Source organism: Heterocephalus glaber, unplaced genomic scaffold (genome assembly GCF_053883595.1).
Source record: "Heterocephalus glaber isolate CG9 unplaced genomic scaffold, H.glaber_assembly_v1.0 deba00000122, whole genome shotgun sequence".
NCBI lineage: Eukaryota > Metazoa > Chordata > Mammalia > Rodentia > Bathyergidae > Heterocephalus > Heterocephalus glaber.
The window spans coordinates 1,781,211-1,804,197 of record NW_028258138.1 but is presented as its reverse complement, the minus strand read 5'-3'; the positions used below and the strand labels follow the sequence as shown (position 1 = coordinate 1,804,197).

General features: G+C 53.2%; 1 protein-coding gene across 3 annotated transcripts in view; it reads right to left on the bottom strand.

The window, feature by feature from the left end:
- Trappc10 (trafficking protein particle complex subunit 10) overlaps window positions 1-22,987 on the bottom strand; it is a 70,175-nt gene that overhangs the window by 3,836 nt on the left and 43,352 nt on the right. For all 3 annotated transcript variants that reach the window (XM_004842492.4, XM_087208025.1, XM_087208036.1), the window contains 14 exons: window positions 15,664-15,810; window positions 15,241-15,355; window positions 14,728-14,804; window positions 13,887-13,978; window positions 12,121-12,261; window positions 11,715-11,827; window positions 8,836-9,350; window positions 7,900-8,041; window positions 6,788-6,946; window positions 5,960-6,189; window positions 5,171-5,271; window positions 3,801-3,927; window positions 2,616-2,786; window positions 225-402 (listed from right to left, as the gene is read on the bottom strand). In XM_004842492.4, coding sequence (XP_004842549.2) covers window positions 225-402; window positions 2,616-2,786; window positions 3,801-3,927; window positions 5,171-5,271; window positions 5,960-6,189; window positions 6,788-6,946; window positions 7,900-8,041; window positions 8,836-9,350; window positions 11,715-11,827; window positions 12,121-12,261; window positions 13,887-13,978; window positions 14,728-14,804; window positions 15,241-15,355; window positions 15,664-15,810 — 2,308 coding nt within the window. The remainder of the gene's footprint in view (window positions 1-224; window positions 403-2,615; window positions 2,787-3,800; window positions 3,928-5,170; window positions 5,272-5,959; window positions 6,190-6,787; window positions 6,947-7,899; window positions 8,042-8,835; window positions 9,351-11,714; window positions 11,828-12,120; window positions 12,262-13,886; window positions 13,979-14,727; window positions 14,805-15,240; window positions 15,356-15,663; window positions 15,811-22,987) is intronic.

The window sequence follows — 22,987 nt, the reverse complement described above, 5'->3', positions numbered from 1 at the left end:
GTGGGGCAGTGGGGCCTGGCCTTGCCTCAGGAGCCACGCCAGGTCCTGGACCGCATGGAGAAGAGGCCCAGACACCCCTGGATAAGCCTGCTAGAAGGTTCCATGAACACGGAGGTCACCCTCAGTGAGCCACCAAGTGAGCACCAACTGCTCTGAAAGGCCCTCCTGGGACTGCACTGGACAGACAGCGCCTGCGACAAGTCAGAACAGGCGTCGGGACCCACCTTCATACATGAGCTTCGTGCAGAAGTATTCGTCGGACCCCGTCAGCGCCTCATCCTTGTCCACCTCCAGCAGGTCAGCGAGCCGGGTGATGGACACCTCCAAAGAGCAAAGCGAGCCAGTCCTGCAGTATTCCGCACCCGTGGGCGGCAGCACCTCCGCCTTCACGGTGTACAGGGTCTGGGTGGGGAGGGACACACAAGCTCACACACACAGGACTCAGAGGGCCGAGCCAGGAGGCTGCTGTGGCCTCTGGCCCCACACGACCCCTGCCACAGATGCCCCATTCTTGGGAGCCCACGCCCCAGGGCCTTCCGATCTCCAAGCACAAAAACAAACAGCTGTGTGAATACCCTCTGCACCACTGACTGAGCCTCTCAGAGCTTTTAACCACACAGGCAGCTCAGCCCACTGCTTATCAACACTTTCCTTCCTTTGCTCCCTCTGCTCATCTACATTTCTGAATCTGCCCCAGATGTTTCACAGCAAATTCCAGACAGCCTGTCACTTCACCCACGTGTTCAGTCCTCACTGCTAAATGTACAGGCGTTTTCTTACCAAAGCACAAGGCCACTATCACGACTTAGCAAAATCAACAGAATTCCTCCGTATCCCTCTGGGCAGTCTGCAGCTGCCTCTCCAAGGCCAGCCTCTCCGCGACAGCAGGTGCTTGAGACCCAGATTGTTTCCCAAAGCAGCCAAGGTCGCACTTGTCTCGGGGCTTGGAGGAGCCCCGAAAGTGAAAGTGGTGATGGCGGCTGCCTGCTCTGAAGTCTGACCCTAGCTCCAATGCTGCTGCTCAGGACCAGCGCAGCTAGAGGAGGAGCTGGCTCCTTCACGGGCTGCAGGCCGGCGACTAACAAACCTCTGGCGCAACAAGCTCACAGCTATGGCCACCTGACTGCAACAGGGGTGCCACACCGCCTGGTGGCCGAGGGTCTGCTTGGCACATGGTGTAAGGACATCTGACGAGCCACATGCACAGAGGGGCTGTGGATGCCTTCAACCCCCACAGACACTAACTCACAGTTGGTCAGAGCCCAGATCCAAACACGAAGCCTACACAACTCTTGGAAGGGAACAGAGGAGGAAACCTTTATAACCTCCTATGAGGCAATGATTGCTCAGATCTAAAAACAAAAGTCTGAGCAATAAAAGGGGAAATAATGAGATTTTACCAAAAACTAGAAACTTCTGTGCCTCAAAGAACACCATTAAGAAACTAAAGACAACTCACGGAATGGCAGAAAACACTTCCGATTATTATGCAGTATTGTTAGGAGCTGAGACCTGGGATGTACAAAGAACTTAGGGTCCATTTATAAAAAAACAAATCGCCCCATTTAAAAATGAGTGAAGGGGCCGGGGATTTAGCTCAGTGGTGCTGCCGCCTGTCTCACAAGCGCAAGGTCCCGAGTTCGATCCCTGGTACCAAAAACACACACACAAACAAACAAAATAAATAAAAATGAGTGAAGGTCTTGAACCTACGAGGACACACCCCTGGCCATGAGCCATGACGCAATGCCACGGTCAATGTCCACACGGATAGGGATGCACAGCCCAGGGCACAGCACTCCGCAGCTGCCAGGCAGCTGTTGCAGATGGCAGGGACCAGTGCGCTGAGCACAGGGCGGCGGCCTCAGCTACACAAGGCCTCAGAAACCCTTTCTATGTTCTACTCTGAGGAGGAAAAAGTGCCAGGACAGTGACAGTGGCAGGGACCGACAGATCGCCTGTGGTAAACAACCAGGTCACCCCTCGCAGAGCCCTCAGCACCTCCAGGACCCCTGCTGGCTGCTGCCCATGCCCCAGGAAGGACACACTGTTGCGCTGATTATGTTACACAAGGACTGAGGTGTCTGTCTGGTCAGAGGCCGGGGAGAAAAGGCTGCAAATGCAAACCTCCCAGGTCAGACGCCTGAGGGTTCCAAGGAAGGGAAGGGAAAGTCACAAAGCCCAGCACAGGTACAGTCGGGAGCCTGACAGACCATGCACTCACTCCCCTGCCCGCCTGGCTCCTCCCGCTCAGTGCCCCTCCGAGCTCAGATTCACACGGTTCTCCCTGCACAGCAACCGCCACTCTGCGACACCGGTAGCGCTCCATGTAGAAAACCAGACTCAGAAAACAACGGCCCTGGCTGCCTGCACGGGAGCTGGCACGGCGACAGAGAGCACCAAGCAGCTGGCTTCCCGGGAGCAACTCCATCAGGGTGAGGACGAGCACAGGCCGCTCGGGGTGTCATGGGGAAGGACCCAACTACTGGACTCCCGGAGCTGCGGCTTCATTACGCTGCATCTGTCCACGTGCATCTCGAGACTACAAAGACTGACGCCACCTCTCACCTCGCACCCCACACACCGCTCCGCTCCCCAGACGACCCACTACGTACGAAGAAGTTCTCCACTTGGAATTCGTACGTGTAGGGCTTCAGGGGGACGGACAGCTGCTCTGCAGAGGCCGGGGAGAAGCCCAAGGAGAACTGGCAGTGCAGGGCAGGGGGAGGCTCCTGCGTCCACTTCAACTCCCAGATGAAAAACACCGACTGCTTGCTGTGGATGTGCTGCAAAGAGAGCCGTTGTCACTGCTACTCGCCAGGGCCCCGCACAGGAGCAGACAGCCCCTTCCCGCCGGGGAGGCTGTGCCACGCTGCGTGTGCCCTGCAGTCCTGCAGCACCAGCCACTGCCCCGCGCCACCGTCCCACCCGGCCCTGCGCAGGTGGCACGCGACCTGGAAACAGTGTTGGTTCCCGTGAGTCCAAGAGCCTCACAGCACTGGGACAGTAAGAGGCTTCAGGAATCTTTCTTAGTGCCCAGGACACCCCAAACATGTCACCAAAAGGGGGCTGCGACTGACATCTTCACACTCACACCCATCGATCTCTATTTAACACGAAGTTGAGTTAGAACTAGCACAGCCAGATGCATAACCTGAACGTGACTAATGCAGACTCCAAACCTAGGGGATGGAGACAGGCTCAGGTAAGACATGAAAACAGTCCAGTAGTAGCAGGATAGCCTTTTGAAAATGCTGAAGACAGATCCATTAAAAAGCCTCAGATCCTGTGAACATTCAGCATTTACTTGCAAAAGCACATGTAGAAAAGGAGCAGGAAAGGGCAGGGTGGTAACTAGAGGTGCCTCGGTGATTCTGTTGAGGAGGCTGCCCCCACGGCAAAGGAGGGGTGATGTCCGCAGAGCTGCCCCACACCCAGGACTCCTTCCCCTAACAGGCAGAGGGGACCAGTATCCATGCCCGGGGTCCACAGGAGAGTCCTGCATGAGCCTATGTTTGCATAAATCGTGTGCAGAGTAGGCCATGTGTGAGCCTAAATTCTTCTAACACGTCTGCTGCACCCCTCAGCCAAGCCCAAGGCCACTTAGTATATCAGTGACATGCCATACACATATCCCGGCAAGCATGGCACTGGCTCAGGCCTGCTTAGCACACACAAGCTCTTCTGGGTCAGCAGCGAGACTCTTCTCTGCACTTCTGGCTCAAGCCCAAAGCTCACCACTCCACTTCAGCAAACTACATGGCCTGGGTCCTGCTGCACCAGGCCTAGAGGGTGTTTACCTGCAGGGATGGTGCATTCAGTGGTGTCAGCTGCAGGGTGGTGGAGCCTCCAGTATCTGCAAGATTACTCTCTGCCAGCTGGAAGTCAAGCTCTGACAAGTTCTGGACACAAACTTGAACATATTTCCTAAAGGAGGAAAGCAAAGCATGATTTTGACATGTAATAATCTTTTACATGTATCTCAGCCTTGTTAGGAAGACCTTCACTGATGAGGAGACTACAAAAGTGACAAAGCAAAATAATTTCTGCTTCTGATTTCAAATATAAAAGTGCCCAAGAAACCCACATGTGTTTTAAAAAGCTATTCCTGTGGGGAAGGGGGTGAGAGGACACCCTATTTGTGAAGCAGGGCCATCATGGCACAACGTGTGGCCCTCCCCAATCAGGCAGCGGGCCACAGTGTCCTTCGGGGAAGGGCAACGGGCACTCATCCTTAGAGCAGTCAGGACTGGTCACCGAGAAACCAAGTCATCCCTGATACCCGCAGAGCTGTGAAAATGAGTCTTTAAGGAAAGACATTTTCTTAAAAGCACCCAGGGTTTTCTGAGAGATGACAGGTTTTTAACCACTAATGGCTCCAGTTCCCCTGCTATGATCTGAAGAAAAAAGCCACTGCTGGTATAATGCTCTACACAGCATACGGGCTTAACATTTTTCCTTCCTGTTTTCCAGGTATCATCAATGAAGCAGGGAAGGTTACAGCGGAGACCAGGCTGGACCCTGACAGTGGTCAGTGTTGGCGGCATCACTCTGTGTAGCATTCCGCGATGCACCGCACTGCGTCACCTCCACACACAGCTGTTGGTGACCAAGCGTCCGGAGCAGGGCCCTCAGCTGGACAACACAGCCCCTCCCAGGAACTGTAGAGTCTTGAGATATCTGTGGGCATCCCACCAGAGGGCAGGCTTGTGGCCCAGGCATCGGGGGCACCCAGAAGTGCTGCTCAGCCCCTCCAGAGTCGACGTCAGCCCCCAGAGCAAAGAATCACTGGGCTGCAAAAGGCAGCATTTGGACAGACCCTTCTCCAGAGGCAACCACGCTGACGACATGAGACCCGAGCAGGGGAGGTGGTCGGCTGAGTCCAGGAGACCGTGCAGAGGTCAGACAGCGGCCTGCCAAACACAACAATGGCCTAACATGCACAGGAGGGGCAAATACAGGCAAGCAGCCACACAGGGACCTGTCCGGACCCCAGGTCAAGTGCCAAGTGCCACTGGAGAGACAGGAGCACTGAGCATGAACTAGGTGCTACAGACACCTGGGAGTTACCATGAGTCCGACCAGGGCCAGTGGCACTGCGGTTAGGTAGGAAGGCACCCTAACAATCACAAGGCAGCAGCACAGTGGGGAAGGGGCAGGGCCTCGATACCTGGTTCCAGCAGAGAGCAGGGAGTGCGTGGTCCTGAAGGGCACACTGAATGTCAGTGCAATGACAGTGGAGTAGATGGACCACGGGCAATCGATGGACAACTGTGGGGAACAGAGAGGGACACACGCTCAGCCCACTGACTCTGCAGTGGCTGCTGATGTTCAGACATTTCATCATGACTTCTGTGCACTGTTCACAAAGTAGAAATCTACTAAACGTGCACAAACAAGCGAGAAACTCAAAGCTATGTACACAGACAAAACCGAGACAGAAGGAGCAGGGGGCCATGTGGCACCAGATTGGCCTCGATGGCTCCAGAGCACGTGAGGTCCAGAGGAAACACGCAGGAAGGCACCGGAGGCAGGACACTCCCACACCCTAGAGGGCAGTGGCCATGTAAGCATCCCCCCCCTCTGGTGCCAAGCTCCTGATGGAGACCAGGCCACATGGGGCCTTGTGTGGACAAGGCAGCGATTCCCTGATGGGCAGAGAGGGCACCAGGACTTGGCTTCTTTCCCCCTGTTTGGGATGGAGGTGGCTCCTGCTGCAGTGAGTGTCACCAGTGGCTCCCAAGGCTCTGTGCAGGAGCAGAGCAGGGATTTCCTCCCACTCTCTGGGCTGGACCTTGGCCCTCACCCACGGGCGTCCACCTGTCTGACACTCTATGCCTCTCTGGAGTGCAGGATCTGGGCCCAGTCCTACTTCTCCCCCTGGTGTGAGCGAAGATGTTGGCCACACACAAGGGACAGAAGCGGCTGCCATATCTCCTCAGCCTGCTGCCCACCCTACCTTGTGGTCGGTGGTGACCATGCAGGGGCCTGCCCTCTGTCTGTCCTTTTGCTTCCTGGGGTGCTCCGGTGTCCCTGGCATGTCGCTCTCCCTGCTAGATGCTGGAGCCAATGGCAGGGACAAAACCTCCAGCTCAAACTCAATGACGTGGTATGCAGGTGTGGCAGGCAGCCCGATGCTCGTGACCTTGTCGGAGGACTGGATCCGGAGCACTGTGGTGGAGGACTCTTCTACAGGATAGAAAGCTCGAATGAGGCACATCCTTTTCCTTCTCAATGGCAGGCTCCTGCTGTCCTGCAGCCAGCCAGGGAAAGGCCAGGCCAAGGAAAGCCAGAGAGGACACAGGGGGCAAGCTGGCAGGCCAGGAGCCACTCTCAGGGCAGAGAGCTCAGGGCGCCACCTGGGTGGCTCCACCTCCACCCAGAGGAAGACAAGCGGCTCCCCTTCCGCCTGTGTGGCTAGGGACCGGCAAGCACCCTCTGACAGGGCTTCTGATGGCCCCTGAAAAGGGGACCGCCTCCTGTCTTTCAGTGGGTGGTGGGGCGGCGAGGCTGGCGGGGGCCCGTGGAGTGCAGGCCAGCTGCACGTGGTGCCCCATCGAGGTCAGCACCACCCAGGGACACGCTGCAGGCTGTCTGCTCTCCCAAAACTCTCCCAGCTCAGGGCCAGGTTAGTCCACCTCTGAGCGCTGACCTCAAATGCCGCCTGCACACGTGGACACAGGAAGTGTCAGGACAGGCTGACCCGGTGGCAGTGGCGCCATCTGTCACAGTCTCCCGGTATGTGGCCATCCCGAGCCCACCTCCACCACACCTGCCCACACAGTACCTCTCGAGTTAGAGTAGACCACAGCTCTGTTCTCTCCCTGACACAGGACCAGCATGGCCTCCACGTTGCTGAGCTGCAGGCTGTCCCCGTTCTTCACTGTGTAGTGGCCGGTGGTGACAGTGAACTTGACCTTCTGAGGAATGCCAGCCAAAAGGCTATCTAAAGGGAACAAGGCCGCAGTCAGGGCCTGTGATGAGAGGAGCAGGGGGCCCTGTCTCCCACTGCATGAGACCTGCTCTTCTGGGCACCCCAGGCCCTGCTCGGTCTCCACCCGCTGCCCTAACCACTTGTGTATGTGGAGCTGTGCACAAGCTCACTGCCTGGCTCAGAAACACAGCTGTCGGGATGGTACTGCCCACCCAGCCGGACCTGAGGGCAGCAGGCGCCGAAGCCTCTGCGAATCCTGGCCTGGGGAGATAGAAGCAGGCCCGAGGCAGGAGAAGGAAGGGAGCAGAGAGGAGGTAGGTGGGCGAAGGCTGGGGAGGACAGGGAGCAAGGGGGCTGGGGATGTGGCACTGCAGGAGCAGAGCTCAGCCCTGCCACAGGGCACCCTGCAGGGTGGATCACTTCAGAGGCAGCTGCTTAGCTGCAGCTGTTACCCTAGCACAAGCTGATGCAGAAAGACAGGGAGGATGGGGGACTCAACTGGAAAAACACCAAGCAAGCATGCTGCTCCCAGCCTAAACAGCGGTGACTCTCGCTCACTAGTGCCGAGTCAGGGGCCAAGTGGTCCTCAACAGACTGAACACCAGTTCCTAATTTTGGAACTGAGCAAAATGGAAGAAGCTCTGAACTCAAGTGCGATGCCGGAGGGCCAGGCTTACTTGGCACTGGAGCGGGGCCCTCTGCCCAGCCCCAACCTGGAGCCTCTGACACAGCTCCGGGAGGAAACCGAAGCCTCAGTGCCCGCAGCAGACCTGCGCTGACTTTCAGTAACTTTTCTACTTGCTTCTTCTCAGACACACCAGTTATTAAATACCAGAGTCAGCAGTTCCAGGAACAGAAGAGCCACAGGTGGCTCCATCCTGCCAGCTAGGGAGCCTCAAAGGCCGACAGGCAGCGAAAACTAAGTCCCCACTCCCTCTTCCTGTATGGCCCCGGGCACCACTCACCTGCCAGTGGCTCCACGTGCAGCTGTGGCTCCTGAGAATACACGTCGTACTGCACGATGGGGTAGATGTGCGGAAGCACGAACCACACAGGGCCCACCGAGGCGCACAGCTGCCGGAGTGTGTACGTCCCCGGCTCCTTGGCCTAGGTCAGAAGCAGGCACTTGGGAAGACGGCAAGTACTCTGTAGCTTGAGCATCCCACAGCAGGACCCGACCGCCTGCTCCCCCTCCTGGTCTCCGCCCTGTGCGCCCATGTCTGCTCCTGAGAAGGGGGCCAGAAGCCCCGATCTCAGAGTCATGGACACTTCTGCTCAATCTGATGCTTCGGATAAGGGTGTTTATGGAAAGGAAAGGGTGACATCTGCCGTGCGGGCAGGCAGGAGACCTGGCAGACGCACGGCCTGCTTGAGGCCAAGTCTGGCCTGGTCACAGAGAGATCTCGCCCCAGAGGAGAGCACTCAGGGCACACTTCATCAGAGGAAAGCACGGCAGAGGGGGCCAGTTTTCTGTGGTTCTGGGGATTAGACCCAGGGCATTTGCACTGAGATACATCCCTAGCCCCATTTTTATTTTTTTGAGACAGGGTCTCACTAAGTTATCCAAGCTGGGCTTAAACTTGCAATCCTCCTGTCTCAGCCTCCCAGAGTACTGGGCACCATGCTCAGCCAGAGGCAACTGTTTTAACACTGATGCAGCCAAAAAAACGGGAAACGGAGCTCAGTGACTGCACTACCTTCCTTAAAATCCCATGTTAGCAAGTGAGGATGATGACTGGCTCACAAGGCCAACAGTACGGGCTCCACTCAGCTAGAAAGCTAACTGAATCCCCATAAAGAGCTTCAGTCAAAACTGAGCAACAGCCAAAACACCATAAATAACAGTGGAGACAAATACAGTGAGCCAGACAGCAGGCCTCAACTGAGCCTTCTCCACCAACCTGAGTCCTGAACGCCACCCTGTTGGCCCCGGGCTCCAGTGTCACGCAGCTGCACCTCAGCACGTGGGCCCCGTCCTCCAGGGCCACCCCGGAGGGCGCCTCTAGAGAAGAGCCACCCTCCTGCCTGTGCAGCAGCATGTGGACGTTTCTGCAGATGATGCCCGTGGTGTTCAGGGCATTGTCTGAAGGGCTGCGCTCGAACATCTCAGACAGCTCCAGCGCAGGCAAGCTGCTCTGGGCCGGGGGGAGTGGGGAGACCTCAGCGGGGAAGTGGATGATGCCATTGGGTGTCTTGTGCTTGGTCAGCCACTCAGCAGTCTTCCGGTAGCTGTTCTTCTCGACACTGAAGTGCACATTGATGGCAATCTGGTCTACAGGCACAGGGACCGGCATCTGGCTGTACACGGTCATCTCCAGGGACAAGGTGCCACCCGCGTGGACCACGGCGTTGGGAGGGTCGAAGTGCAGGTCCTGCAGCTGTGCGAAGGAGTGCATGGGCAGCACCACCTTGTGACCTGAGAACACAGACCGCGTGTCCTGCCCAGGCCACCGGCTGCGGCAAGGTGGTCCCCTGGCCCTGCCCTTGGTGCCAGTGAGGGCAAGAGAGAGAGAGGCTGGAGAGCTGCCCACCTCCTGCCTCCATCACAGCTCAAGAGGATTTTGTCAACAGGAAAATATAAATGAATGCACAGACAAGTCAGGGAAATTATGAAAATAACAGAAACTAATTGGTGTGGCAAACTTAAGAGAACACACATCAACTAACTCCTCAAGTTTAATATAAACCTTGTCAACAGCACACTTCCTAGATTGTCTAGGGGCCCCCACACTTTTCTTCCTACTTAAACATCTCAGGGAAAGATGCCAGGACCCCCACTGCGCATGCAGAAATAGGTCAAGGTGTCCCAGCTAGGCTCCAACCCAGGACCCGAAGCAGCCAGCTCTGCGGTCACTGGGCAGGTGGGGAGAAGCCATGGCACTCTGGCCTTCCAACCTCCTTTCTACAAGCACCCTGGCTTGGTCAGGGAAAAGGCAGACTGCAAAACTGACCAGTGAGCATTTCTTAGCCATTCATCAACTAAGGGGGCTAGAGCACAGCTCAGTGGCAGAGCATGTGCTTAGCATACACAAAGCCCTTCCCTAGCACTGCAAAGGAAAAAGAAAACAGCTTAACATGAACTAAAGAAGACTGGCCAAGACTGACACTGTAAGATAAGGGAGGAGCAGTAAACAGTGATGGAATATGGGACCCACATAGAGATGCCACGGAAACTGGCAGAACCGTAATTCAGCCATTTGCCACACGAGCAAGCAGCAGGCATGGCCATGGTGCCAACAGCCCATTCAGGCTCATTAAAGAGCCAACAGACCACTGTGCCGCTCTGGTGCTCCTGAGGAACTGTCCAGGCGGTCCTCTTCAAGGGAAGCCACCAAAGTCAAGGACTGTGCAAACCTGGAGCCAAAGCTTCTGGAAAATTTGCTTTCACATGGTCAGCTGCTGCCACGGCCCGGATCATGTCCCTGAGGCTCATGCACAAAGCCCTGACCCCCTCCCAGGATGGGGAACAGAGATGGGCTGGGGCAGGGATGACTCAGGATGTCAAGGGGTCTCGTGACAGGATCAGTGTCCTTACAAGGACAGCCACCAGGCGGCTTGCTCTCTTCTCCCCTGGTGTGAGGACACCGGAGACCAGGAAGAGGCCTCACCCAAACCTGAGCCTCCATACCTGACCTCCAACACCAGCCTCCAGAGCTCGGAGGAAAGAAAGCCCTGGCCACGGTGTTTGTCCCGCCAGCAGCAGCAGAGTGACATGCACTACATAGGTAAGTGCTCTCCTCAGTAAACCAAGCGACTTTGCCACACTGCATCATTACCGAGTGTGTCCGTCACAGCGCTGAGCACACTTCTGTTCAGATGCTCCCCTGAGTGAACACTGCCAGACTCCAGAGTGGGCCAGAATGCGAGCCGACTGGCCCAACACAGCATGCTCCACAATGGGTGCAAACACAGCCGCGTGCCCACTGTGGGCGAACCTTGAGAACCTTGAACCCTCACGGTGGGCTGAGCCAGACCTGAGCACGCAGATCAGGTGTCCCAGAGACAGATGGCTAGTGGCGTTGGGGGAGCAGGGGGTTTCTTTCTGGGGTGATGACAGCATTCTAAATGGGGTGGTGGTGGGTGCACACACCTGTGAATATGCTAAAAGCCACTGCATGCACACTTTAATGGGGGATCACGACAGGTGGGCTCTACCTCAGTAAAGCTAACAGGTTTAAAATGTCAGTGTTGTAAAAAAACAAAACAAAATTGAGAATAGCTGTTCTGAACTAAAAAAGAATTGAGATATAACAACCAAATGCAGTATGAAGTCCCTTGTTGGCCTCTATTAAAATATATTTCCAGAAACAGTTTTTTGAGACAATTAGGGAAATCTGAGTATGGACCTCTTTGAAGGTGATAGCAGAACCCCGTGAACTCCTTAGGTGGTTAGGAGACCATCTGTCCTTATTTCTAGAAAATGTATGCTAAGCTGTTTGGGGGAGTGGAGTTTCCTTGAAGTTCAGCAAAAAGAAAAAAGGTAAAAGAGAGAGAGATGCATGCTTACTATACACTAAAGTGATCAAAGTGCTAACTGTTGACTCCAGATAAATGGGATACTTTGTATTATTATTTTTCTGCAGTTTGTGAAAATGGTACTCAATTAAGGTTTCAGGTTTTCTTTTTTAGTTTCATTTTTTCTTTTTGAGACAGGGTCTCACTGTGTAATTCAGGCTGGCCTTGAACTCACTATGCAGCCCAGGCTGGCCTCGAACTTGCAGTGATCTCTCTGGCTCAGCCTCCCAAGTGCTCACAATAAACTGGGATGCACTGGACTCACCCGGGCTGTCTGCAGGCCACCCAGCAAAGCTGAGTATCTCCTGGCAAAAGTACTTCCGCTCTTCCTTGGTCAGGTGCTGATCACTGGCCAGAAGGCTGCTGGTCTGCAGGTAGCTGGACAGAGTTAAGGGGCCTGGAGGGAGAACCTTGAACTGAGGACGCTGCGACAAAAGGGCTAAGTAACCCTAGCCTTCAAAGGGTGGCCAAAGTGCTTATTTTAGTTATTAGAAAGTCAAAATTAGACTTACAAAATATTAATGAGGCATTTTCACATTCTACATGGTATGTGTAATGTAGGATTTTCTCCTCAATATTAGGCATTATTAAATATTCAGTGGTGAACAACACTGCTCCTAAAACAGAAAGCAATTTTCCTACTTGGTGAAAATGCTGGCAGTAAAGGATACTTCTCAACTTGCCCAAGGTGTTTCTGGCATTCGGCAAGCTGCTTCCGGGTGTGCGTGACAGGCAGGGCCCAACCCTCGGCCAGGTAGTTCTTCAAAGCTCCCTGAAGGTAGCTCTCTGCCTTCTGGGGAGACCTTTTCCTCCTGGCAATAGCAATGACAGAGAACTGCTCCTTAGGGTTGGGACCAGTGATGCTCGAGGTCTCCTGCAGCCCTCCTGCCTGCCACACCCATCGGAGAATGAAGCGGTCCTAGGTGATCTGAGAATCCTTCCCAGCAACCCACGTCCCTTCAAATATATTCTTCTTTCAGGTTTCATCTACCTAAATTACCTTATTATAGATTTTAAGATCTCATTTCAAGCACACATTATTTTTTGAAAAATGTGAACAAATATCTTTTCCCATATAGTTTACATCTTTTCAGTGCTTTGAAACAGTAAGCACACTGCTAGCCAGGCTCTCTTCTCTTCAACAGGCTGCTTTTATAGAATAAATGCTGAAGTTGAGCTACATTTCAGGTCCTTTTCTCTGATATCAAACTCCAATGAAGTCTGCACACTACTTGGAAACACGTTATAGCAATCCCAAGACCATTCTCTCACCCACCCACACCCCCACACTACCACCCCTCACACGGACACGCCTCCACACACCACACACACACACGGACACGCCTCCACACACCATCCACACACACGGACACGCCTCCACACACCATCCACACACACACACACACCTCCACGCACCATCCACACACACGGACACGTCTCCACGTACCACCCACACACACACGGACATGGCTCCACGTACCATCCACACACACGGACACACCTCCAAACACCATCCACACACACACGGACACGCCTCCACGCACCATCCACACACACACGGTCACGCCTCCACGCACCATCCACACACATGGACACGCCTCCACGCACCATCCACACACATGGACACGCCTCCACCCACCATCCACACACACACGGACATGCCTCCACGTACCATCCACACACACGGACACAGACATGGCTCCACGTACCATCCACAGACACGGACACGGCTCCACACACCATCCACACACACGGACACACCTCCACGCACCATCCACACACACGGACACGCCTCCACACACCATCCACACACACACGGACATGCCTCCACGTACCATCCACACACACGGACACAGACATGGCTCCACGTACCATCCACAGACACGGACACGGCTCCACACACCATCCACACACATGGACACGCCTCCACACACCATCTACACACACACGGACACACCTCCACGCACCATCCACACACACGGACACGCCTCTACACACCATCCACACACCCTACCGCCCTCAGCCAACCCCTTCACAAGGATCCAACACACGTGGCTCTTTCTCATCCCTGGCCTTGATGGTTACAACCCTAAGAAACATGTCATCAACTAGAGAAACACCACACACACTCGGTTGAACTTGCCCTCAGAGTGGACTCTTAATTCCTCCTCATGACAGACTTAACAGCATTTTCTGTGTGTACATAAATTGAACTTAAATATGAAAACTTCAAAGACCAGTATCAGTTGTTAAAGGTAACAACTGAAAACTCTCCATTTCAGTTTCAGAAAAATTTTTTAAAAATTATGACTAGTTCAGATGCTATATTTTTCAACCCACAAATTTATGTATACTTTACATTAACTCCATACATACAACTTCTCTCGCTGCATGCATGAAATGTGTAACATTCAATGAAAAGTTCAAGATCAATTACATGTAAAATTCTGCCAGATCTTTTCCAACGAACTTGGCAGACCGAATCCTTCCAATACTCGTATACATCTCAATGGTAGCATGAGACAAATCCTGTGAAAAGGGGGAGGGGCAGAATTATGTACTTGCATTTTTAACACTAGATCAATCTTATTTACCCAAAGATGACACAAACGACGTCATTAGCATAGTATTCTTTACTTGACATCTATTTCTGTGCTGATTTTCTGTAGTATGCAGTCTCCACAGAGCCAGTGATTTGTGAAGATATCAGGAAGCATGTCAGTAAGAGAAATCCCTGAACTCACCCAACATAGAATACGTAACTATTCAGAGCCCCTCCGCACTCAGGTGCTGTGACATTTCCCCACTGTCTGTGTGACAGGGACCCCATCCCAGCACACTCTGGGGCGCTCGGTGGGGCGTGGCCTGGCAGCCGGGCTAAGACCCCACAACTCCACCCACGCTTCTGTGTGATCTCCCTAATCTGGAGCCTTCAACATCAAGCACCACAGCTCTGCACAAGTGCACAGGGTCCCCCTTTCGCAAATTAAAGAACTCGGGCTCCTCTCTTCCAGTCCTTGAAGGGGTAAATCCACTTGAAAAGTCACAGGTACTCAGAGATGCCTTCGTGTCTAACTGCGGCATGGGGTACTAATGAACATTTGATGAGCAACTGCCCCATCTTTGTTCACAACTCCCTAGGATACCTGAGGACCTAGCAAAGTCCTGGGAAGGGGTCTCAAGTGGTGGTACACCCGAAGTCAAAGGCCCTGCAGAGAGCAAAGCCTCCTGGAGGCAGAGCTGCTCCCAGGGCTATGCAGAAGGCTCCTGACACTTACTAAGTAGTGCTTCTCAAAAGCTTCCACTGACGACAGCGCTTCCTTCAGTTTCTTATACGGACTCTGAGCTGTGCTGGCTTTAAGAGAAAGAGAAGAGTCCTCATGAGTTCACTCACATCTGCACAGCCACGCTCTACTCACCTTCAGACACTGCAGGAAATGACCTCATCGTATTTTTTCTTGCAGTACTGGGGACTGAACCCAGGGTTTTTGTACTGAGCTACATACCCAGACTTTTAAATTTTTTTTTAAGACAAAGTGTCACTATGTTACTCAGTCAGGGCTCAAGCTTGTGACCCTCCTGCCTCAGCCTCCCAGAGTACTGGTATTACAGGCCTGAGCCACCATACCTGGCTCTCATCTCAATCCTGTGGAAATTTCAAACAAAGCCACACCAACCAAAACTACATTATTATGTCTATGTTTCCAATTACTATATTCGTGAAATGCTCTAATCCTTCACACAATACTTTCCAAAAATCCAGTCCTTATATGCTTCAGTGACAGCAGTACCTGTTTCAGGTCGCTCGGCTCCCAGACCTGCCAAAAGGTCCACTGTCCTGTTCAGATCTTCGGAGTTAGGTCCTTTTTCTGACACAAGTCCACACAGGTAGCCCAAAGACTTTAACTGTTGAAGTAAACCCAAATTTTAATTACTTTGCCACAAGAGTCAGCAGAGAACTCAGGAATTTAAATACAAACATCCGAACCCAGCCCTGCAGCCCCTTGCTGCACACACCCACGAGCACATACGGTGGGGCCTGCTGTCGTGCCCAGTCAGGCGTGGAGCCCCTGGCACAAGCAGGTGAGTGTGTGCTGCCTCCAAGTGAACTGGAAGCAGCAGGAGCCACGGCCTCCACAGCCACATCCAGACATGCTGCAAGGTCGCAGGCACCCAAGGGGACCACGAGAGCACTCCCTCAAGGCAGCAGGTACCTTCTCTGTGGCATAGCTCCACAGCCCCACCGTGTGCGCGATGTTGGAGTCTATCTGCGCCCGGTCACAGCAACCTTCTATCCTCTGCAGCACCTCCAAACAGCTCAGGAACACCCAGCAGTCCAGTGCGCCCGGCGGGACGGAGACCTGTGCAGCACAAGCGCAGGCAGTGAGGACAGGCTGCGTGCTCCGGCAGGGGTGCTCAACCTCGGCCCTCAGCAGCCCGTACCCCAGTCCACCTGGCTGCAGCCACTACCCGATCCACACGGGAGAGAGGGGGTGGCCTTGTCCACATGCATCTTTGAAGTGCATGTATTTGACGAGAAGAGTGACTCAGCACAGACAGCTTAGTTGCATAATCTGCACCTGATTAAGGAAAAGCAGCCTACAGAAAGACTGGCTCTCACTGCCAAGCGACAGCTGCTCCCATCTTTGTTCGTTCAGAGCGAGGACATGAAGACCTCGGGTAACTGTGTGGAACTGTGGAGTTAAGACAGACCATGGGGCCGGAGGTTTAGTTCAGTGGCACCAGCGCCTGTCTGGCAAGCGCAAGGTCCTGAGTTCAATCCCCGGATCCGCAAAACAAAATTACGTTAAGACAGACCACGTCCAACGGCAGAAAGGCAGGCAGTAGCCATTTCACAGAACTGGGGAATGAGAGCTGATCTAGATGTGTCCAGGTGTGTACGCCTGTCCAAAGGAACTCCTGTTGCTCAGGTACGTGCTGGAATATCCATAAACAAATGCAAAGCAACACTCAGGATTCACCCCAGGAGTGTCCCAGCAGGGATGGACAGTGGGAAGTTCATGACTATCCTCTCCAGCTCTGCGTATAACCCAGCTCTCCATTTAAAAGACAAAAAAGTTACATTAGCAGAAATATAAAAGCATCTACTGATTGGACTGCTTTAAAAGTACTTGCTCATGGTCTATCTACCATCTCTGAAGCAGGAACATGCCTCACCATCACCGGCAGCCACTCCTACAGTAAACGGCAATGCCAGCTTTTCCCTGGTGGCGCTGACTGCACCATGTACTCACGACTGGCATCTTGGTTTGGGTGACTACACTACTTGATACCAGTCAAGGCGGCGACACGAGAGGGGCTGCACATCAGTGGACACGTGAAGGCCACCTTGTGCTGACAATGGGCTCTTTGGAGGCCTCCCTGGAGACACTCCGAGCACCAATAAGTGAAGGGTCAGAGCCCACTGGAGAGAACCACAGTACCCTCAATGTTCCCGTGAGAGCAAAATCCCCAACTTCTGAAGGACATGATAAACTGCTTACATACACTGAAAAAATACCAGCACAGGGGAAAATGCACACAGCATGGGACTAGCCAGCAGCGGCATCGTTCTTCAAACTGGGACAGGTGGGGGTTCTTCTAAGACACCCTGATCCTGGTTCCATGAGGCCTTTGTGAACATGCACTCTCCTGCACAAGCCTGGGGACAAAAAGACCTCTTGGGACAACAGGACGCTCATACAGAGCTGAGACAGCACCCTGGGGTCACAGTCATCTGACATAGACAAACGCGGGGCAGGGGGGCCAGGACAGCGCAGTCAGTCAGAGCCTGCTCAGCCAGCCAAGGCGCGCTCCACAGCCAGTCCAAGACGGCAGCACACATTTCCATGGAGCAAGCACCACTCAGGAAGTGGAAATAAAATGCAAAGGAACAAAGGGCAAAGCAGAGGCTGAGGTCTCAAGGCTGACGGGTCTCAGGGCTCGGCCTCCTGCTAACCCCTCCAAGTCACGGTTCCCAAAGATGAACTGCTGAGACAACACCCACTTGTACCTCCCTATCTCCCTGTGTCTCAAAGATAAACTGTAAAAGCAACACTACCCCACCTCCCTGCCCTTTGCTAAGTTCTGCTGCTGTAAAATCCCGCCTGCTCCCCGCCCTGGCTGAAGAACAGATAAATGGAAACAAACTCAGAAGCGGGGCTCAGACTCTGGAAGCGGACTTCCGCTGGGCCCCTAGCTAGCGAATAAACCCGCTCTCCCTTCCGGTCTCTGAGGGCCGCTCTTCTGGTCAGTCTGCCCCTGGGTGCCACTTCAGAACGACACACAGCAGTGGCCTTTCTGGGGGTCAGAACAGCCAAGTTAGCAGCAGCCACTGGCTCATCCCGAGCTGACACCCACAAGGAACAGACTCAGGCTTTATTAGCTGAAAGCCAGAGCCTCCCAGAAAGGCCCGCCTCTGGGAACGTGTGGCTCAAGACCCATCACAAGCTGGCACCACTCTGGCTTCCTGGAGCTCTTTCACGGACTGTTTTCAGAGTCCTGCAGCTTCCTTCACTTCCTAGAGCTTTTCCTGAATGAAAGGACACACATGCTATTTGGCCCCAGTGGGGTCTACAGCACCTCGGGTGTCACGGACCTCTCATCTTCTGTTACTATGAATTGTGCAGCCACCCAGCCCCAAAGAGACCCGAGGGAACTCAGCAGGGCGTGGGGGACCAGCCCCTTCTCCACACGTCCCAGGGCCTAACACAGGTAGACTGCAGGGCAGTAGGTCACCTCAGACTACACATATTTTAATGAAACAAATTTAGTGAAAATAAAATTATAGTAATACCTTTTCACTGCTTTGCAAAATAAGCCACAAAATACATATATTGAGGTAGTTAAGGGGCACAAACCCTAAATTCAGCGCTCGATGAATTCATACATGTGTAATCGCCACCTCAGGAATAAAATGCTTCCCTTTCCTCAGAGGCTCCTTTCCTGGCTGCCTGACTAAGCATCACACACTCGGCTCCCGGCTCAGTGGCATCCATGACCCTTTCTACAAACAGGCCACAGTCACCCACCTCTGCTGATGGTGCTCGCCCGCTCCAGTGTGTGTTTGTACAGCTGCTCCACCTTGGAAGCCCTCACAGACCCAGAAGCTCCCCCCAGGGGGCAGCAGTTAGGCCTCTGAGCCAGGACAGATCGGAAGGAGCTGCCTCTGCAGGAGGTTCACTGCCTCCTCTAACAGCCGCTCCCCACACAAGGCCAGCGCTAAGAGCAGCTGCTGGGAACAGGGCCTCACCATCAGGACTGGCCATCACACAGGTCTAGTGACCAAGTGGACTTAGAGCTGCGGTGTACGAACCATGGCTGCTCTGGTCCACGGACACAGCTGGACCTGCGAACCAGTTCCCAAGCTTCCAGGGACATTCCTACTCACATTTCACAGCTATACTCATTTTTCTTGGGTCTAGGGGTGAAACTGCTGGGTCAGGGGCAGCAAATGTCCAAGTATTAGTAGCTGCTGCCAAAGGGTTTTCCAAAGAGGCTCGGGCTGGGGATGAAGCTCAGTGGTACCGAGCCTGTCTGGCAAGCGCAAGGTCCTGAGTTCAAACCCTGGTACCAGAAAAAAAAAGAAAGATGAGACCAGGGCCGGGGATTTAGCTCAGTGGTTCTGCCGCCTGCTCTGCAAGCACAAGGACCTGAGTTTGATCCCCAGTACCAAAAAAAAAGATGAAGCCAAAGAGGTTGTACAAGCTGACATGTACATTGCTGCATTTGAATGCCACTCTTTCTAAGTTCTTTCCAACACATGGAACTGTCATGCTTTTTTAAAAGTTTTGTTTTGTTCGGTATGGTACAGCTTGCAAACAAAAAATGCCCACCAACTTTGGGGAAAATGTGATTCTGCAGCAGGGGCTTGTATCTGCTGTTTTCTGAGGTGGGGTCCTCCCTCGTTGCCCAGGCTGGCTCAGGCTTGGGACCCTGCCCCCTCAACACAGTAGCTGGAGCACAGGTGTCCACCACTGCACCTGGCTGAACCACAGCTCACCTGCTCCGCTCCCCTGCAAGACGGCCACAGTGGGACAGTCCAGCTCAACGCACACAGACATGGGGGCACATGACCCACATGGCCCCCAAGAGCCTCCACTCTGCCTGGGGCCAGCCTGTGTCCCTCTGGAAGGGGGCAACCCCAGAACCCACACATTCCTGGGCGAAGCAGGCAAGACACTGCTTTCTGCCCAAGAGCTCAAGCCAGCCAGCAGGGATCACAGCTCTGTCACCTGACTCTGGACCGGGCAGAGGTCTCGCGGTCTCTTCCTAATTCCCACTGCCCTCCCAAGGCAAGATGCTGGGCTCCTCCATACTCTCAAGTCCCATCAGTTGCAGATGACCAATTTCTGTTCAACCAATTTCTCAATATATATCCTGTAATCTTTGTTGAAGTCTTTGTCTCCTGCTTCCCATGACATCAGCAATCCCAGGAATAATTTTTTATTTAAAGAATAGAATTAACTGCATGTTGTGCCCTGTCCTGTGACTGTACCCCACAGACTGGGTGCTCCGGAGCTGCTTGCCCATCACATCTCTCCACAATTCGCTGCTGATGACTCACCGCAGAGCGGCTTCCCGCCGTGCACCTTTCAGAGGACCCACTGTGTGCACTGTGTCTGGCTTCTTTAGCGGGACTCAACGCTGGTGAGACTCGCCTCACACCCCACAGTCCACTCACATTCAGTAACAAAGCAGGGTAACAGCATCCCTTGCATATGTGGGGCACTGGGGCTCTCCCCACGCTGAGCAACAAGGCACAGGTGCGAGCACACACCTGCACCTGCTGCTGCATATGTACGAACACGGCCCTGTGTGCATGGGGCGGGACTGCGCTCATGCAGTCCGTGCACGTTTCGCCACAGCAAAGGTCACCGGGCACCTTTCTGAAGCAGGGCCAGCATTCACACTACCCCTGTCGTCGGTGAATAAGCTCTGGCTCCCCTCGCTGACACCACCCAGCCTGCTCAATGCGGGTGAGCACTGATGTTCTGTGGAGGTTCTGGCTTGCGTGGTTGGAGACTGAACACCTACACATGTGCCACCTGGAGGCCCAGCAGCCCACTGGCCTACTGTGCATCTGTCTGTGCGCACTGGGAAGAGCTCTCCCTACATTCAGGGTAGGAGTCCCCCGCTGGCCACACACACACTCCTATCTCTTTCCACTCTGTGGCCTGCCTTCATGGATGTCTGTGGGTGACAGCTGTGGGACTGTTGTGTCCTAAGAAATGTGTTCACCTTATGATCACAAAGATACTCTTCCATTCTAGAGATAGATACTCTTCCAGAGCCCTCTTTTTAGAATAATCTCATGTTTCTGATCAAATCCCCAGCTGGAACTACTTCTATCTGCGGTGAAGATTAGGGCTTTTTATATGTAGGTACCCAGCAGCTTCAGGAGCACCTACTCACTGAAGAAATTCTCCAATCCATTCACTTAAAATCTACCTAGTATTGGTCAGCCTTCCCATCAATGAGACCAAATACCTGACACCACAATGTAAGGGAGGAAACGGTTATTTCCCGGCGGTTTCAGGGGATTCAGACCAAAATTAGTTGGCTCCAAAGCAGGAACTCATGGACAGGCTTTACAAAGGAATGCTGCTCGCCTCTTGGTGATCACGAAGCAGAGCAGGGGAACAGTGCAGAGAAGGGGCAGGGGCAGATATGGCACCCAAGGTCGAGACCCCATGACCCACCCAGACACACCAGAAGGTGCCTCACTGGTCCCCTCAGTAGCTCCCAAGCCACTCAGGCTGACAATGCAGCTTAACTGTCATAGTCCACCTTTGTTAAATGGACACCCAGAACACCCAGACACATCTCCCTGAGCCTGGCTTAATCTCCAAATAAAACAAGACCCTACCCTGCCTAACATGATGTGATTAGTCTGCATAACACCAAACACAATAACCCCTTCCCCAAAGTCTCAACAGCCTCAGCACAGCTAAAAAGTCTAAGTCAAAGTGTCCTCTGAGACTCAAGTCAAACTCACGCGAACCCCTGTAAAAGCAAAAAACAAGCGACACAGCCCTAAGGTACACCGGCACAGGGTAAACATTCTCATTTCAGAAGGGAGGAGTGGGGGATGGAAAGGAGTAGGACCAAAGCAAGACTGAAACCCAGCAGGGCAATGGTAACTCCCACAGGTTCTCATGAGGCATCCAGGGCACGTGGCAGCAAAGTAAGTTCCAGGGGGCATAGGCGGCCCCACCCCCAAGGTCTTGCTGGTTGCAGCCGATGTGGCTTCTGTCTTGAGAAGAGAAGTGAGCAGTGAGTTCTACTCACTGCCTGTGGCTTTTCTTGGCAGACACTCCATATCGCAGGCAACTCTGACTTCCTGGGCTCACCACTGGACCTCTGGCTTCACTGCTACAGCTTCATCACCCACCTCTTGAGGGCACAGGGTCTGGCCTTCCAGGCCTTCCTCTGAAATCTGGGCAAAGCCTCCCTCACCCCAATAGCTCTTGCACCCTACATTCCTGAACAACCAGTATCATGTGGATGACACCAAGGCCTACCACCAGCTCAAGCATTAGCCTGGCCCCCTCGGACCATGGCTGCCATGGCCTCTGAGTAAAATGAAATGAATCTCAGGTAACCAGTTCCCCAGGAGACCCTTCTGGAGCAGGGAGCCCAGGGATTCTTTCAAATGAAAGGTTTACACTTTTGTACTCTAGAGACAGCAATGGAAGGGGTCATGCTGATTTCTGAGATGCCCTCAAGACATCTTTGTTTTTGTCCCCGTACAAACTACTTGGCTCCTTTAAAATGGTACTAATTTCTTCAACAAGCACACCATCTCTGGACTCAACTTTATACATGGTTCTTTTTTTTTTGGTACTGGAGATCGAACTCAGGTCCTTGTGCTTGCAAGGCAGGCAGCGGAACTACTGACCTAAATCCCTGGCCCTATACATGGTTCTTTGGAGCCAAAAATTTAGTTTTGCAAATACTTCTCCTTTGCTTTTCCATCGTAATTTTTAGTATAAATCTGGCTGAAAGTAGCTGCAGTAACTAAACCAACTAAGCCAGAGTCTGAACAATGCAGTGCTTTGAAATTTCCTCCAACATATCAATTAGTCCATTAAACTCAGATTCCCACAAAGTGGCAGGGCAAGGGCAAAATGTAGAAAAAAAATTTTTTGCCAGAGTACATAAAATACATACAGTGGTACCTTGGTTCACAAACTTAATTTGTTCAATTTTGGAAAAGGTGGCCATGTTTGTGTTTGTGTGAGAAAGATGGCCATGGTTATGTTTGTCACACAATGCAGTTCATAAACAAAAACAAAATTCTGTCAAACACTTCTGTTTGTGAACCAAATTGTCTGCAAACAAAAGTATAAATCAAGGTACCACTGTACTCTAGTCCAAATTCCAACACAGTCCTCTGTCCATGCTGAACCCTTATAAGCCTGGCCTTTACTGTCCACATTCCTCTTAGTATTCTGGCCTTTGGAGCTCCAACAGAATCACCTATCAGGCTCTGTTTATGGTACTCTAGGGCTTCTCTAATCAGCATTTCCAAATTTT